The sequence below is a fragment of the Festucalex cinctus genome, chromosome 10 (genome assembly GCF_051991245.1).
Source record: "Festucalex cinctus isolate MCC-2025b chromosome 10, RoL_Fcin_1.0, whole genome shotgun sequence".
In the NCBI taxonomy this organism is placed as follows: Eukaryota; Metazoa; Chordata; class Actinopteri; order Syngnathiformes; family Syngnathidae; genus Festucalex; species Festucalex cinctus.
Genome location: NC_135420.1, coordinates 27,250,093 through 27,266,847, shown reverse-complemented (window position 1 = coordinate 27,266,847; position 16,755 = coordinate 27,250,093). Strand labels below are relative to the sequence as shown.

General features: G+C 40.0%; 1 protein-coding gene, 1 long non-coding RNA gene and 1 other non-coding gene across 4 annotated transcripts; 1 reads left to right on the top strand and 2 right to left on the bottom strand.

The window, feature by feature from the left end:
* Window positions 1–168: 168 nt before the first annotated feature.
* Window positions 169–15,405, bottom strand: LOC144026876 (ankyrin repeat and MYND domain-containing protein 1-like). Of its 2 annotated transcripts, none has more exons than XM_077533960.1 (18): window positions 15,072–15,405; window positions 14,620–14,766; window positions 14,335–14,529; window positions 14,173–14,214; window positions 13,110–13,351; window positions 12,810–13,026; window positions 12,559–12,717; window positions 12,214–12,315; window positions 10,371–10,549; window positions 10,127–10,298; window positions 9,873–10,013; window positions 8,813–8,920; window positions 8,119–8,226; window positions 7,077–7,199; window positions 1,841–1,942; window positions 889–1,054; window positions 774–816; window positions 169–695 (listed from the first exon to the last, which is right to left on the bottom strand). In XM_077533960.1, exons 1-18 carry the CDS (start codon window positions 15,264–15,266, stop codon window positions 422–424), a joined length of 2,715 nt encoding a protein of 904 aa, XP_077390086.1. In that variant the 5' UTR covers window positions 15,267–15,405; the 3' UTR covers window positions 169–421. The 2 variants fall into 2 exon arrangements, with proteins under 2 accessions (XP_077390086.1, XP_077390087.1); XM_077533961.1 differs by having other exon boundaries at window positions 10,371–10,546.
* LOC144026879 (uncharacterized) lies at window positions 2,130–6,644 on the bottom strand. Its single transcript, XR_013285325.1, has 3 exons — window positions 6,362–6,644; window positions 4,155–5,950; window positions 2,130–3,875 (listed from the first exon to the last, which is right to left on the bottom strand). It is a non-coding gene; the product is annotated as an uncharacterized LOC144026879 (long non-coding RNA).
* Window positions 15,406–15,670: 265 nt separating the features above from the next.
* trnah-gug (transfer RNA histidin (anticodon GUG)) lies at window positions 15,671–15,742 on the top strand. Its single transcript has one exon. It is a non-coding gene; the product is annotated as a tRNA-His (tRNA).
* Window positions 15,743–16,755: the final 1,013 nt, after the last annotated feature.

Sequence of the window (16,755 nt, the reverse complement as noted above, 5' to 3'; positions counted from 1 at the left end):
GCTCGAAGCAAGCGGGCTCGCATAATATAATGTATGTACATCTCAAACATTTGCAAAAAAAATACAAATAAATCACATTTTCCTATGGGGAAACTAGCATTGTACAAGAAAACTCCATTAGGTAAAAAAAAAAAAAAAAAAAAAAAAAAGGATGATGAAAATGTACGCATTTTTCCACGTCAGAAAACTTTTATAATTGGTCACTGTAGTGGTGTCTGTTAACCCATAGATGGCAGTGTAACGTTGAACACAACATTATACAGTTGCCAAATACACGTCTTATGCCCAGTTACAAACACATAAAAACAAATCGGTCGCCACAGAATTTTGGATTATATTGGCATTCAGCCTGCAATGATTTATACTGTAAGATGATGTTTCTGGAAGGCGTTTCAAATTCTTAGCTCTTTCACTTCATCAGTCAGCACGCTTCGCTCCTGAGCCGGCGGCGAGGCGGCGGCGCGGGTATGAACCAGTGGGTGAAGTTTGGAGGAAGGCCGTCAGTTGGATGTGGCCGTCGTCTCCGTCGGCGGCCCTTTTGCAGACACGCCCGCACGCACTCCTCCTTGTGGCCCTTGTTCCACGCTTTCAGTTTACAATTGGTCGAGCAGAAAAGAACCTTGTGGCAGCGGGTGCAATTGTTGAGCGTCACGGCCGCGGAGCGGCCGCAGTGGTAGCAGAACCTGAATGGTTCCCTGGGAGGAAAAAAAAATATCCCGTTAGAAATATATTATCAGGATTTCTTCACAGACTGAATGATGTTTTTGTGTTACCTTGCTACAGGAGGTTCGTCATCAGAAGAGCCCTCGTTTTCACCTGTAGGAGCAAACGGAGCTCGTTAACTCTGAACACCTTAATTATTATGCAGCAAAATGATGATATACTCACAATTCTGTAAACGTCTGCTTTCCCACTCTAAGTACTCGTTCTCTCTCTGGATAGCCTCGTTTCGAAGCAGATCTCCCATCAGGCCAAGCAGGTGACGTCGTGCGGTGAAGGTTTCTCTCTCCTCCAGGTTGAGCGCATTGAAGGGCGTGTTGGCAATGCGGGAGTCCTGCGTGGCGGGTTTACGCACAACTATCAGGTACAGTCAGTTCAGTTGTCTTGCAAAATACAAAAGCCTTCTGCCTAAACATGATCTGACCTGCATTTAAAACTGACACGAAATGGTCATAATTTATTTCCAACAGTCTTTTGCCTTCATTTCACTGCGTGTGTCTTGGCTGCAGATTGATTTTTTTGCTGTTGGTTGTATTTATTTATTTATTTATTTATGGCCTGTCAGTTATCACCTTCTATGTATTTCCATATAAATCTCCCTACTTCCTCGCGTTTTTTTTTTTTTTAATATATATTATATATATCCAAAAATCTTGGGGCGCTAATTAGCGAGCCGTCAGGCTTTGCGGGGTTTTTTTTTGTTTTTGTTTGTTTGTTTTTTTCCCCACCAATGTGAACCAATCAGATTTTAGATTAAATCATCAAAGTCAGATAGGGAGCTTCGGATGATGCCAGCATTTATTTATTTTTTCGTCCTCTGATTTGGTTCAGAGCTACTCAAGTCTCACTGAGAAAGAAAAGACGACTGTTGGACATGATTGAAAATCCTTTTCAAGGCGAACTGAAAAAAATAAAATAAAACTGAACAACATGAGGACATAACTCGCGGAGTGCTTGTTACGACTGTCTTGCTTTAACCTGGTAAAGGACTGTGGCTTTTGAGTAAGTTATGTTGTCCAAGGTTTGGGCAAAATATTCATCAGATAGACCACTTGTATAAAAAAACATTCACAAAAGTGGATCACAACATTTGACTCCCTGTTTTGAATAGTTGTCTTACCTGGTTGAAAGAGAAGTATGCATAGTCAACTGCAGTCCCTCGCATATCACCGATGTCAACGATCATCAACATATCAGCACCGGCCTTTTCTAACATGTCCAACTTCATCACACATGCAAATAAAAATTATGGGCATTATACATTTAACATTTCAACAAAGAAGTACGCTCATGTTTTTGGTCTAAACACAACGGCAGTAAAACAATACAATGTTAACTCATTCAAACCCAAAGACGTATAAGTACGTTTTTCAATAGGTCGCTTGCACATCGTAATGCATCATGGGAGTTTTTTCTTCGGGCGCCATCTTGGGTGTCCGCCGGTTCACAAGGTACACTCGTGAGTTACACGGTAGAGCTTATCAACCTGATGTCATTTACGCAGTATTTTCACGATTTACCGGAAGATCAAAAACAACGATACAGGCAGAAGGTGTCTCTGTGTGGCGGGATTGATCCTAATTACGTCCTGACCAAGGGTGATTTTTTTTTTGACGGAGAAAGCTTGCTGGCCAAATGTGACTTCTCTGGACATTTTTCACTACCTCGTGTTGACAACATGCCCCATAACACCCCAACAAATCCCTGGAGGCTTACAATTATTTTGTAAGCGGGTGGATACAGAGTGTAAACTTTAACATCGCATCAGAAGAAACTGTTGCTGTTGCACGTAAGTAAACCACATGGTGTTGGTAATTCTGCACACAAAAATGTTGATTTGTTCTCAGGCTTCCTGTTATCATTGTGTTTACATGCACAGCTGGGTTTACCTGATGTGGTTTTTCTAATAATTTTATAACAGGCAAATATGGCAGAGCGTATAAGAATAAAAAGTAACTATGCACAGCCTCCCCGTGGCTTAATTAAATTTAATGCTACCCTTTCACTAGTTACATGTTACTTAATCAACTTATTCTAAATGGTTAAGGTTAACCACTCTCAGAGGACGTATTTTTAGTTTCAGTTTCCAGTACAATAAAACGTGTTCATGGTAACTACTGAGCATACTGACAGCTTTTCTTATGATCTCACGGTTAAGGAGGCTGTCACAACACCCAATTTCTGTCTGGTGCCGGATGGCAACAATTCCCATCACTTGTCACGACAACACCAATATTATTACCAGGTATGTATGGCTTTACTTTTTGTAGTTTCTTATTTAATTCTATGTTTCATATTTTCATTACAATGTTTGTAATATTTTCAGATTCAGGCACAGATGAGTTTAACTGGACGGGACTTCTGTGACTTTGTGGTGTGGACAAAGTGTGATTGAGCGAGTCCACCCAGATCGCTCGTTTTGGCCAGTTGGAAAAGCCAGAGTTTTTTTCCCCCAAAATCCCCTCCTTACCTGAACTGCTCGGGAGAGCATTTACTAGATCAGCAGTGGACTTCCAGTGTTCCTGCTCAGCCGCTGTCACCTACCACTTGCTCATGTACTTCAAAGATGCGGAATAAAGTAGTTTTTTGTGCTGCAGCAGATTGTAAAATCAAATGATATCACTTGAAGTGTGCCAATCTAGACTGCCAAAAGGACAGTGGTTTTGTGACAAGTGTGAAACAAGGATTATTGGGAAAACTGTAACAGTACTGGTACTTGTCTTACATTAAACAAATTTAAAAGAGAGCAACTTTTTCCTCTGTGCATAGTATAATGAAAGTCATTGCGTACCCCATCAACATTACATCATACCGTCATCAGGATGGTAGGCACCTGTGCTAAAATAAATACATTAATTAACAGTTCAATTTTATCCCTGAAATTACTACATCTAATCATTATTCACTTCATTTTTTGTGCTTTTAGAAATAATAGAGATTTATGCCATTACTTTAAGAGGGACCATATTGCACATTGAGTCAAATCCTGTCATTTGTCTTATGTATAGCTTTGTAAACAAACCCAACAATAGAATTTGTATAATCGCTGCCTTTATTAGCGCCAAACAGTCGCATGTTGTCCTCCTCCAATGCTTTGATGCTCGCCTTCGTTTCCATCATGTCATTGGCAATCAAGTCGGTGTGGCATGAGATCCCTAAAGAAATAATAATAAAAAAAAAAAAGATCACAAAAAAATACGGTACCAGTAAAAGGTTTAATATAGTACAGTAGTATAGTTTTTTTGTCAGTGTAAAAGAAATGTACACATTTTGTTGCATTTTTTAATGTATGAACATTGCTACAGGCAAATACTTATTTCTATAAACACTTCCAAATGTCTCTAAAATATAAGGTGCGTGTACACACACAAACATAAACACATACATTCACTCATGCATACAATATATCATGTAATGAATTCTGAGTGGCATACCAGAGTCAATGATGTCAGCAGTACTTGAGGGTACAGGTTACTGGAGCCATCTGGCTGCATAACTGCAACAAACTCTCTGCCACTTCGAGTCGTCTTTTCTTTGCTTGTCTCTCCTGTGCACGTTCATATCTTGGCACCGACTGGGCTGAGACATAGATGTTGTAACTTCCCAGATAGCATCCATCCATCCATCCATTTTCTTGACCGCTTATTCCTCACAAGGGTCGCGGGGGCTGCTGGCGCCTATCTCAGCTGGCTCTGGGCAGTAGGCGGGGGACACCCTGGACTAGTTGCCAACCAATCGCAGCCCCAGATAGCAAAAGATGTTTAATCAACGTTGAATTAGGGTTAAAATGGATGATTTTTGGTTACGGTTGAAGATTGATTGGTCAATCAACATTGATTCAACAGCATTATGTTAACATTGAAGTTTGTGTTTAAAAGATAACATTGAATCAACGTTGTATTTTGGTTGAATTAAAACGTTTGAAAGGTCAATGTTTAATTAACGTTGAATCTATGTTTGCCCTTCTCGTTTTTTTTTTTCCTTCAGCTGAGAAATTGACTGGGGGAGGGGCAGCAGGACTTTGGTGTTACTGTCAAGCATTGGCTGCGTTTTGCTCATGAGCGTAACGGTGGCATCCCAAGCAATGCTAGTGCCTTGGACGCAACTGCGAACGCAAGTCAAATTTAGTGTGTCTTTTTATGGACTGACGTACAGTCAAAGTGAAATGGTTACCGCTTTATACACTGATGTTCCTACAGTTCATTTCATGTGTATTTCATTCCTTTGTCAAGAAAAAGAATAATACAATAAAAACAAACATTATTTGAGGCAGAAACCAAACGGGTGTTATTTTCTTTGCCTCCATTCTCCCCAGAATTCAGTTACAAAGTACTGTGTTTTGATTTCTAATAAATGTTTGAATATTAAACATATTTTCTGTCCTAAGATTTTCATACATATGGGGAAGTATGGTTAAGGAAATCAACAAGCTAATAATACATCCAAGTAAGTTGTAAGACATCTGCAGAAACACTAGGTGAAAAACATAGGGTAACTTTTTTTTTTTCTAGTGGACTAACCCAATATTTTTTTTTAGTTTAAAAAAGTAGTTCTATATTAATGTGCATGATAATAGTAATAATAATAATGTACATTTAGATGTAAATTCCAATGTAAATGATGATTAACTTAAAACATTTATTCCTCACATTAATTCACTATAAAATGCATGTAGGTTCTGATTCAGATGGTAGTTGAAACGACATTGATATTGTGTGATATATGGTTACAAAGCAAACGTTGACTCAACATTTTATAAACCTTGCACTTTCTGTATAATTTAAATGTTAGAATTCAATGTAAAATCAACCAAAGATACATGTAGATTCTGATTTAGATGATGGTTGAAACGACATTGATATTGTGTGATTTATGGTTGAAAAGCAAACGTTGACTCAACATTTTATCAACCCTGCGCTTTCTGTTTAATTTAAACGTTAGAATTCAATGTAAAATCAACCAAAGATGCATGTAGATTCTCATTTAGATGATGGTTGAAACGACATTGATATTGAGTGATATATGGTTGGAAAGCAAACGTTGACTCAACATTTTATCAACCTTGCGCTTTCTGTATAATTTAAACGTTAGATCTCAACGTAGATTCAACACTTAAGCCGAACTATATTTCAACGTTGATTCAACCACATTTTGCTATCTGGGTTGGGACCCAACTTTAATGTTGGAGCCCAGTCGGGATGATTGGACAGAAAAACGGGCGCAGGGCGACCTGTTAAAATAAACAAATATATAAACAAATAAAATATGGAAAGACTGGTTATTTTGCCGCAGTAGGGTGGCCGTGAATAAGTTCTTTAGCATGATGTGTAGGCTACCGGGGCTCTGTTTTCTTGCATCACCCCCTTCTGTCTCTTTTTTCCAAGTTCACATTTTGCCACCAAAAAACATGTTATCGGCATTAAGAGCCCAAGACTAATCAATCCAATTTCAGCAGTAAACACTTTGCACTGTCACTACTTGGGTGAAAATGTTCGATGTTAGCTTTCGGCTAACGTCCGCTAGCCAGCTTGTACTACCGAACTTGCTTGCTCATGAATCCAAAACATAAGCAACTTGCCCATATATGGGCGGTCGAAACGTTATTAATCCTCATGCATTAAATAAAGGTAAACAAGCTTACCGCTCACAAAGTGATGGCTGCACACACGAGCCCAAAGTAACGACTTCCCTCCGGAGTCAGCACTCCTCTGTCTCCAGGCCCTGGTTCCTAGTTATTTTCGGAATTCGGAAGAAAGGCCGACCATTTTCCCCCTTGGCTTTGTTCGAACAGCCAACGATGCAGCAACAATGTACCATTTTAAACGCAGACAACAAACGTGATAGATACGTGTTAGACCGAATCACTACGTAAATGGAGGCCACCCAGCATGGCGACTACGACAAATCCGAGGCGGAAGTGACGACATGTGCAAGCGACCTATACTTTGCTCTTCACTCCCAAAAACATATTTATACTTTTTTTTTCTTTTTTTTTTTCTTTTTTTTAATGCCTAAAGCATAAAGATAGAGCTTCTGACATGAAGAGGTCATTTAAAGCAATGGTAGATATTGCAAAAAACGGCCAGCAGGTGGCAGAAGAGTATAAGAAATCAGCCACTGCCATTGAAACTTAGCAATATTCTAATGCTAATTGCTGCAAAATGGAAACGGATATGTTTTTTTATAGCAATAGAACAGAACATTCTGTGGACCTTGCAAAGTCAGTCAAAATCCAGTAAAACAGACAGGAGCAAAAGGGGTTGCTTCTGTGAAAATGGCTGGGAATGAAAGAGTTAATTGTTTACCATCTTGAGAAACCGGAAATCAGTGTAAAAGTGGGTAAATGAACACTGTACCAGTTTGACTCTTTTGTCGTCCAAGTCGTAGCTGAAGTTACTGAGGGCGCAGAGGGCGTTGCCCACTCCAAAGCCCAAGGGAATGTTGGGATCCGCACCGCCTTTTAACAGCGCCTTCACGGCCTACGCAGGGAAGGTTCATTGCGTCATCACAGTCTACCCACGGCACATAATAGACAAGCATTCATTTTGGGAGTCTCGAGTATTGAGAACAAGGATGGGCAAATTTTAAAAACTGGACAGAGCCGCAATTTTTGCAGCACAAATGACCATGCATTTCCCAAGCAGATTTATGACCAAAATGATCATTTAAACACGAATACAAATGACCTTTAAAGGACGGCACAAAACTGATGAAAAGGTAATCATCATTAAGTGCAAGAACTCATTTTCAAAAATATTAATATTTAATATAAATAATATAACTCAAAAATTGAATATTATTGAGGTGCGATGTTTGTCCTGCATATCATTCCAAATCCACAAAAAACTATTAGACCTAATCACACAGTATAAGACCCAGTGTAAGCAAAACTAAGACATAATAATAATAATAAATTTTATTTGTAATTCACTTCATATTTCAACAATCTCAAAGTGTTTGCCATCTAGTGTTGATTGGTGATATTAGAACTTAAAAAGGTACAGACTGCGTGTTTGCGGTTCGGATTTGCATTTTTGCAGATTTTTCTTTTTTACGGATATATATATATATATATATATATATATATATATATATATAAAAATTTCATATTTTGGATTTTTCCTGTTTTTTTTTTCTCTATTTTTTTAACCCCCACATTTCATAGAAAATGTTTATCAGCGTTTTGTGAAGATTTTTTGTTTGTTTTTTTTTGCTTGTAATTTTTTAATTAGAAAGAAAGAAAATAAAATTTTCCCATACTTGACCTAGACTACTCCACAGTTGAGCCCCGAACCTTCTCGCTGCGAGACACACTTGCGGGCCAAAAATACTCCACTGTGCTACATTGAGAGTTTTGGTGTGTCTGTTTAAAGGGCTCATGTCAAGGCAATTAGTTACCATGTCATTGCCACTTGATATGGCCAAAGAGAGAGGTGAGTGGCCGCTCCAGAGGAGATCCGTTCTTGCTCTGTGGGAGAGCAAGAGTGACGCCGCCTTGCTGGCATTCTGTATTCAAACAGAGCACACAAGTTGATGAAGGTTGAGCACATGACCTCGGTTTTCCCACATTCTTTTTTTTTTGTTTTTGTCCAGTTAGTATGTTAAAAAAAAAAAAAAAAAAAAGACCAGAATTATTCTGAATATAGGCAAATGCTTTGCTCTGCTCCACACTCACATTCACATGGCCTAGCTATATCTTAACAGAAGATGACTCAAGAAGCACAAGAACCCGAACATCGAACGCAGCAGAACGGTTAGAGCCAGTCTGCTGAAGCCGCCCGTTTTCTGTTAAGAAATGATTGCAAACTTAACTCAGCAATCTTCCACTCACATGCACATGCACACACACACACACAAACGAGTACACTGTGTTCCAATTATTTTTTGCATTTGCATTTTTAGGGGTGGAACTAGGGGTGTGGAAACCAAATAAAAAGAGAGGGTGACAAGAGGATTTTTTCAGTTCCTCTCTTCTCGCAAGCCTTGAACTGAGTTTCTTCTCTCCTTTTTGTCGTGTTCAATAGATGTCAAACAGGCAAACCTGACAAGGATGTTTTATATCCATTCTCATTGCTGTATGGTAATTACTCACTCTGTGATCAGTTTCTCTCTGGCAGATCATGTGTAGAGCTGTTCGACCTCCTTCTTCAGGACCTGGCTTCCGAGGGTGTCTGCATGATTTCCGTAATATTACGGAAACCTGCAAAACCATCACAAAATAGTGCTTAATTATGATAGACCAGGGGTGTCCAAACTACGGCCCAGGGGCCATTTGCGACCCGCCGTCCTTTTTTTTTTTAGTGGCCCGCGACATATGCTAAAAATGGCATTTGACTCAGTTCAAATAAAATAAAAACAAAAATGTTTGGAGTTGGTCAAAGTTAGAATGGAGGGTGTTAAAAAACACAGGTGCTATTAAAGGTTATTTTAGTGAACTAAAACTAATGAAAAAACAAAAATTCAAAAAACAATTTCGTTAACGAAATAAATTAAAAACGAATATGCTTTTTAAAAAAAGAAAACTATCTGAAACTACATTTTATGTTTACAAAACTAACTAAAACTAACTATAATTATAGCAAACACGTTTTAGTCTTTGGTAATTAATTTGATGCATGAGCCTTTGGGGATGATTTGAAATGTGATTTTTAGTAGATTTATTTTGATATAAACCCGAATAATGAGATCACACCCTTGTTGTTTTTTAAATATTGCGCACAAGTAATACACATAAAAAAACTAAAACTAATACTGAAACTAACTAAACTAAAACTAAGCATTTATTAAAGAACTAAAACTAATAAAAAACTAACAGAACCACCAGGAAAACTAATTAAAACTAACTAAATTTTAAAAAACAAAACTCAAAACAAAATCAAAACTCAAATGAAAAATTCCAAAACTATAATAACCCTACAGCCATATTACAAATAAATTGGTTTATATACTGTAGCATGTTTTCTAAATATGCCAAAGCACAAATAAATTATTTGTATAATTTTTAGGACCAAACACAATTTCTCTTCATAACATTATGTGGCCCTTGCGTCTTTTGGATTTTCTGTATGTGGCCCTCAAATGAAAACGTTTGGACACCGCTGTTCTAAGACAATCAACTACAGTATGTCCCGACCAGAAGATACATGCTGCACCTTATCTAGTTCATAGATCTCATTGTGGTCGGATGCGCGTGCGTCCGGGTCGGATAACGCATGCAGCAGCAGTTCGATGATTTTGGGACTTTCGGGGCCTGGCAAAGCGGCAGCCACGTGCAGAGGATAAAGGCCTTTCCTCTACGGTGGAAGGATTAGATTAGCGTGTGACATTGACAGGTGAACTTCGGTTTCAAGTTTGAATTGAAATGTTGCAAAACATTCAAACGTAAAAGAAATGCTGGGAATGTTACCTCAAGCGAGAGACAAATACCAGTCTGAGCTCCACTCAGCAAAAGTCTCCTGACCGTTTCCGTGTCTCCCGCCATAATGGCCACAAAGAGGACAGGCAAGGGAACTTTGCATATATTGGGGTCTGCGCCTCGATCCAGGAGCAGATTCAGTGTGGACAAACGAAAACGGTGCCTGGTCACAAAAAAAAACAAATCCATTTACATACTGTAAATAAATGGGGGAGGTGTTATCGCTCTGACTTACATATACTTTTGTGCAGATAATCTGCGAACAGTCTCCTGAGTATCGGAATGCTGAGGATACCCAGTGCGACTCAGCGCCTCGGCGGCGCCCTGCAGGATCTCCTCGGAGACTTCGATGTTGTAGCTGTACATGGAGCAGGAAGAAGAAAAGGATTGTGTTGGGGTCAGTTCATTGTCCTGCTGCAAACACATGAGAAAGACGTTCAGGAGCTATAAAGTTTGTTCAGTTAAGAGGAGATTGTTTCATTATGTGCACAACTAAGCACTTTTATGTGAAAAATATAGTTCAACTGCACACTAGCAAAGTGCTTGGACTCATAGCTCAAATCTACATTTGCATATTTATTAACCATTTCTGAAATGAGGAGATGAAAATAATTGATCATAATGGTAAATGCAGTTGGGCTTATATCGGGCTTTATTTACACCAAAATGTTTTCACCAAGCCTCATATTCACTTTTTTGAAAACATATCAGAGTGTACCAAAACTGTACGTAGCCGATGCGCTAACACAGCCGCATCAAACTACAGGAAGTTTTCCTTTGTGGTTTAAAATTATTTTTAATTCCAGGATCCCTGGCCAATGACAGAACCCAGGATGTTTTTGTTGTTGTTTTTAACTTTTTGATAGTTTTAAATTCAACCGTGTCGTGTCTGTCATACTAGCTAGCTTGCGCTAAGCTAACTTGCAGGGTTTGTCGGTTTCTCCAATCCGGTGCCCAAGTTTAGTAATTCCTTCATGCTAGCACATCTTCAGACGCCAACAGTAAAGTAGCAACAAACAACTGTCTCACTTTGAGCGAACAGTTTTAATATGACGCTCATTATCTGGCTTAACAGTCCACAAACATTTCCAGAAGTCCCCTTGTTGTTGTTTTTAACTTTTTGATAGTTTTAAATTCAACCGTGTCGTGTCTGTCATACTAGCTAGCTTGCGCTAAGCTAACTTGCAGGGTTTGTCGGTTTCTCCAATCCGGTGCCCAAGTTTGCTATTTCCCTTCATGCTAGCACATCTTCAGACGCCAACAGCGAAGTAACAACAAACAACTGTCACACTTTGAGTAAACAGTTTAATATGATGCTCATTATCTGGCTTAACAGTCCACAAACATTTCCAGAAGTCCCCTTGTTGTTGTTTTTAACTTTTTGATAGTTTTAAATTCAACCGTGTCGTGTCTGTCATACTAGCTAGCTTGCGCTAAGCTAACTTGCAGGGTTTGTCGGTTTCTCCAATCCGGTGCCCAAGTTTGCTATTTCCCTTCATGCTAGCACATCTTCAGACGCCAACAGCGAAGTAACAACAAACAACTGTCACACTTTGAGTAAACAGTTTAATATGATGCTCATTATCTGGCTTAACAGTCCACAAACATTTCCAGAAGTCCCCTTGTTGTTGTTTTTAACTTTTTGATAGTTTTAAATTCAACCGTGTCGTGTCTGTCATACTAGCTAGCTTGCGCTAAGCTAACTTGCAGGGTTTGTCGGTTTCTCCAATCCGGTGCCCAAGTTTGCTATTTCCCTTCATGCTAGCACATCTTCAGACGCCAACAGCGAAGTAACAACAAACAACTGTCACACTTTGAGTAAACAGTTTAATATGACGCTCTTTATCTGGCTTAAGAGTCCACAAACATTTCCAGAAGTCCCCGTCAAAGATCACGCGTGACACGACCCTGTGCACTCCCCATTTAGTTACGTACCATTTAACCATTCAAACCTCCCTGTGACACTCGTACACACGACAAGAATATGTTGTGATTCATTCTCACTCGAATCCGAAAATTCTGATTCGTCATCACTGATTCGTGACCTTCTAACTTGTTACAATCAGACCAACCATCACCTGTGCTGAATTCTCCGAAAGTGGCAACTCCTTCTCCTGGTTGGCGCTGTTCTGATCTTCTGCAGGATTCAACTCCTCAACAGTGGCCTCTTCAGTGATATCCTATGGAAGGTTATGATGACACATTATTGATACATGGATGGTTGTTTTCGTAGTAGTCTCAGCATTTTGGAAACTGATGGATAAGTGATAAAAGTACGTATGCGGTTAGTAATGCTCTCAAACCGTGACTATATTGTACCCCAAAACTGAACCGGTGGTGACACAAATCTTCTTCTATGAATCGAAATACGCAGCGAGCACCCCTCGAATTAGTGAGTGACGAAATCCGCTCTCAAATCTCACCTGTGTTGGAGCAGGAGGTACAGAAAATGTGTACAAAGACTGGACAGGATAGTAGAGGACGTGACACACTGACAAAGACGACATGGCCTCAAAATTCAGCTTGTCGATACAAGCCCCCATATCCAATAAGAGGTGAATCACATCATTGTGGCAGTTTATCTGAGAAACATAACAAAACACTTCAGTCAACGCGACGGGCCAGCAAACGAGAAGCTAAACACGACGAAATGAGATGAGAAGACGGTTTTTACTGTGGCAGCAATCAACGCGGTGTGTCCCTGAGAATCGGCGACATCGGGATGAACGAGGCCATCCAGGAGAATCTGTAAAACAGCCTCTCGTTCTCCGATGGAAGCCTGATGGATCAGAAGCTCGGACGCCACTTCCAAAGCTCCTTTTGGACCAAAACTCTCCCTTTTGTAGGAAAGAACTTTTTCAATATCCCAGTCCAGTTTTTCAACCTGTTGTCTGAGAAACACATTTTTTTTTAAGTGACAACACAAATTTTCTTGTACTTTTCACTTTGTACAACCTTTCAAGTTGTACCTAACCTGTGTTTGTGAATGTGAGCCGCCATTTTGTCTGCTAACGGCAGACGGGAGAGTGGGTCTCGTTTGTAGCCCTCGTACGGCTGAGAATCGGCTTCCCACAGCTGGCCAAAAAACCGCCGGTCAAACTCTCTTCGAACGTGCGGTGGCAACGGCAGCTGGTCCCCGTCGGTGGAATAATTCTCAATGCCGGAGGGGCGAATAGTATTGTCGTCATATAGCAGCAAATCGTCATCCGTGTCTACCTAAACAAAAAGGGGCGTTTACAAATCAGGCGGAACAAAACAAATAGAAATGCAACACTTTTGTTTTTGTGACCATTTCTCACGAACTGAACACAAAGTTCGAAAAACTTTTATAAAATATTGTTCACAAATGTCTCTCCGATTTTTCTGTGAACACCTCTCCAAAGTGCAAGACAACCCCAGGCATGGATTTGGGGGGTGGGGAGTAAAAACCTCAGCAAACAGGCAGACACAGTTTTGATTTTTCACGATTTTGTCGACTAGTGTTGTTCCGATACCGATACTGGTATCGGCAGAGGTGCCGATACTGCATAAAAACGGTGGTATCGGTATCGGTGACTACTCACAAGTAACATGCCGATACCATTAATTCCAACGCTAATATAGGATTTTGGATGCAGCATCTTGTGTCTTGCTCGTGCACGACATTCACTGATATGTGACATGTTCATTGCATGCCGATCTAAGATATCTTATTGGCCCTTGAATGCTCTGAACCAATGGCAGGACAGCTTTTTCATGCTGAGGAAAAAAAACAAAAAAACCTTAAGTATCGGTATGGTATCGGTATCGGCCGATACTGCAAAGCTGGGTATCGCTATCGGTATCGGGAGCCAAAAAACGGTATCGGAACAACACTATTGTCGACACTCTTCCCCTTGGTGAGTCAAATTTACGATATACAGTATTTATTTTCACTTTTCAAGGGCTTTAAATACCAACCAAAACCCAACTGAAGTCCACACTTGTACTTGAAAAGACCAATTATATTAATTGTATTAAAAAGCAAACATAGTAGTTATTGATGAAAAATACTTTACCCCTGAATGTGTCCTGGCATGTCCATCAACTGTTTGTGGAGTCTGGTAATAAAAGCAACAAAGAACGGACGTGTAAACGTCAATACATTCAATCCATACATTGTTTTACTCATCAATTCATTGTGTCGATCCGACAAAATATGAATTCTTTCACGACTTTACCTGACTTTGAGAATGCGAGGCAGCATTTTGCTCCAAGTAGACGCCATATTCGGTGGAGGTTTTTATGCTGAAGCTGCCCGGCACCGAGTTACACAGCTGTATCAGATGCTTGCCATGCCACAGGCCGACATCTTCACATCCTGTGGGCTCACTCAGCACACCGGGACCGAACCTCTGGTCTGCATGGTACAAACCCTTAAAAAAAAAAAAAAAAAAAAAGAGAGAGAGATGGAGTCGTTTATTATCAGCATTCAAGGCCATCTCTAAAGCCACATTCAGTCTCACCTTAAATGTTGCTCCGTCAGGGAAAATATGTTCTCCGTATCCTTCTCTCCAGTGAAGGTAGAATTTGCCGATGAATTTGCTGCCTGTTGGCCAACAGTACATTCCGTCGCCGTGCCTGTAGTCTTTGTAGAAAAATCCCTCGTAGAACTACACAAAAACAAACACTGGTGGATCGTAGTGCTTTGCTCAGATATTGTGTATTTTATTCAAGGCGTCGCTTTCATCGGAAGCATGATAACTAATCAATCATCTGTCACCAATGCCTGTCAATTCAACTGCATTCCACCTTTAAAAGACCGCAGTTGCCATTTCTCTCCTGTAGATGGCAATGTTTTCCACAGTTTAGTGTATTTACCCCCTGATGCAAAACACTGTCGAAACTTTGCAATATGGCGAGAAACCACATTTGGGGTCTTTACAACTTGAGCGTCTTTGAGAAACTTGAACCTTACCTCTCCACTTTTCCAAGTGTACCTTCCTTTTCCTTGTTTGAGACCGTCAACAAACTCTCCCTCATATTTTGACCCGTCGGCAAATTCCTGAACACCAAATCCTTGTCGCCTCTCGTCACAAACTCCTCCGCTCCGACGCCTTGCCAGCGGTTTTGTCAACCCCCCGACTTCGCTAACACCTTGGCGGCTTGACATTTAAATGAGTAACCGCTGGATGTGTTAGCATACCTGCCAGCACCTAAATGGAACATTCTCACCTTTCTAATTGAGAACAATGACGTACGTGTTGGCAGTAATTAAGACCTCTAATAGTGTGCGAACTCATGATGTAATGTTCGCATGACACTATGAGAAAAAATAAATAAATAAATACCGCGTCACGTGACGTCATCACACAGCGCTACCACTGACTTACGTAATCTATTCCAAAATGTAACTTGGCGCCTAGCTATAGTTATGTTCGTTTTATTATTTTTTAAATGTAAAATGAACACAGTAGCGGCGGATAAAGCCACCCGCTCAAAAAAAAAAAAAAAAATTATACAATTTCGAATGTTGAACTTGGTGGTGACATCTGCTGTTACCGGTATAGACGTTACGCCGTGATCGTATAGTGGTTAGTACTCTGCGTTGTGGCCGCAGCAACCCCGGTTCGAATCCGGGTCACGGCATTTTTAATTTGCCCGAAACGCTCCAAAACTTAACATGCTCAATCGAGTTTTCTTTCCAGTTGTTTACATTTGACATTATGAGCAATTCTAAGCTTGAGTGTCATTTTGGACGTTGACTTGTGGGAGCTTCGGCAAACTACCACACGGGGGAGCTGCAGTCCATCAATCCCGATATTGGACAGTATACAGAGCGTCAAAAATGACACTTCCATTTTATTTTAATGGTCTACACTAGCCTACGTAAGAAATCATTTTGAGCATTAAAGCGTTTTTCTGCCCTTACTCAACATTCTGTTGTCCAATATTGGATTTTTGTGCACAAACATTGCAATTTTGTTGCCAAATATCGACATTTCAAGCAAAAAAAGAATTTAACTCTTTGTAAAACTATTACATTTATGTGCGCAAATATTGAACACATTTTGTAGTCAAATACAGATGTTGAACAATGTAAACTTTTGCAGAAGAAATATAGTACTTTTAGTTGCAAAAATGTTAAACTACCCACGTTTCAGGCCAAATATGTGACTTTTGTAACAATTTCTATCGCATTTTGGTGTCAGTTGAAGGATCACATAATTTTCGAAAAACCTGCAAGACGCCCAGTGGATCTGTGGGAATTTTGTTCCGAGGTCTGATGTTCTTCCACAGTCACACCATGCTCACCCTGCCTGGCATTTATGGAGCTTGCTTTGTACACGATGAACAAACGGGGAAAAGTGTTTCAATTCGGGCTCTCTTGTTCACACCTATTCAATTATCATGATTTCTGTTTTAAAATCGATTTATTTAATGGTAAAAAAAAAAAGACAATGTAAATATATGTCGATTCCACATGGTCCCCGAACGGACAAGAAGATATCTGTCTGTTTGTCCGTCTGTGTGTCCTTTCCAGGATGCCCCAGAGCATGCTGGGACTGGCGTGCTGTCACGGAGCATCCAAACGTTGGATCTCGTACGGCTCTTCGATTGAACGCCTCACCACAGTGCGCATTCTCTATTTACCATGCTTT

Bases quoted from the DNA above. Each gene is read 5' to 3' on its own strand.
- LOC144026876 (XM_077533960.1), bottom strand. From the start codon at position 15,266: ATGTCAAGCCGCCAAGGTGTTAGCGAAGTCGGGGGGTTGACAAAACCG. The intron at 10,014-10,126 runs GTAACATTCCCA...CTTCCACCGTAG, and splicing joins GTATTTGTCTCTCGCTTGAG to AGGAAAGGCCTTTATCCTCT. The intron at 8,921-9,872 runs GTGCAGCATGTA...ATGGTTTTGCAG, and splicing joins AGATCTATGAACTAGATAAG to GTTTCCGTAATATTACGGAA.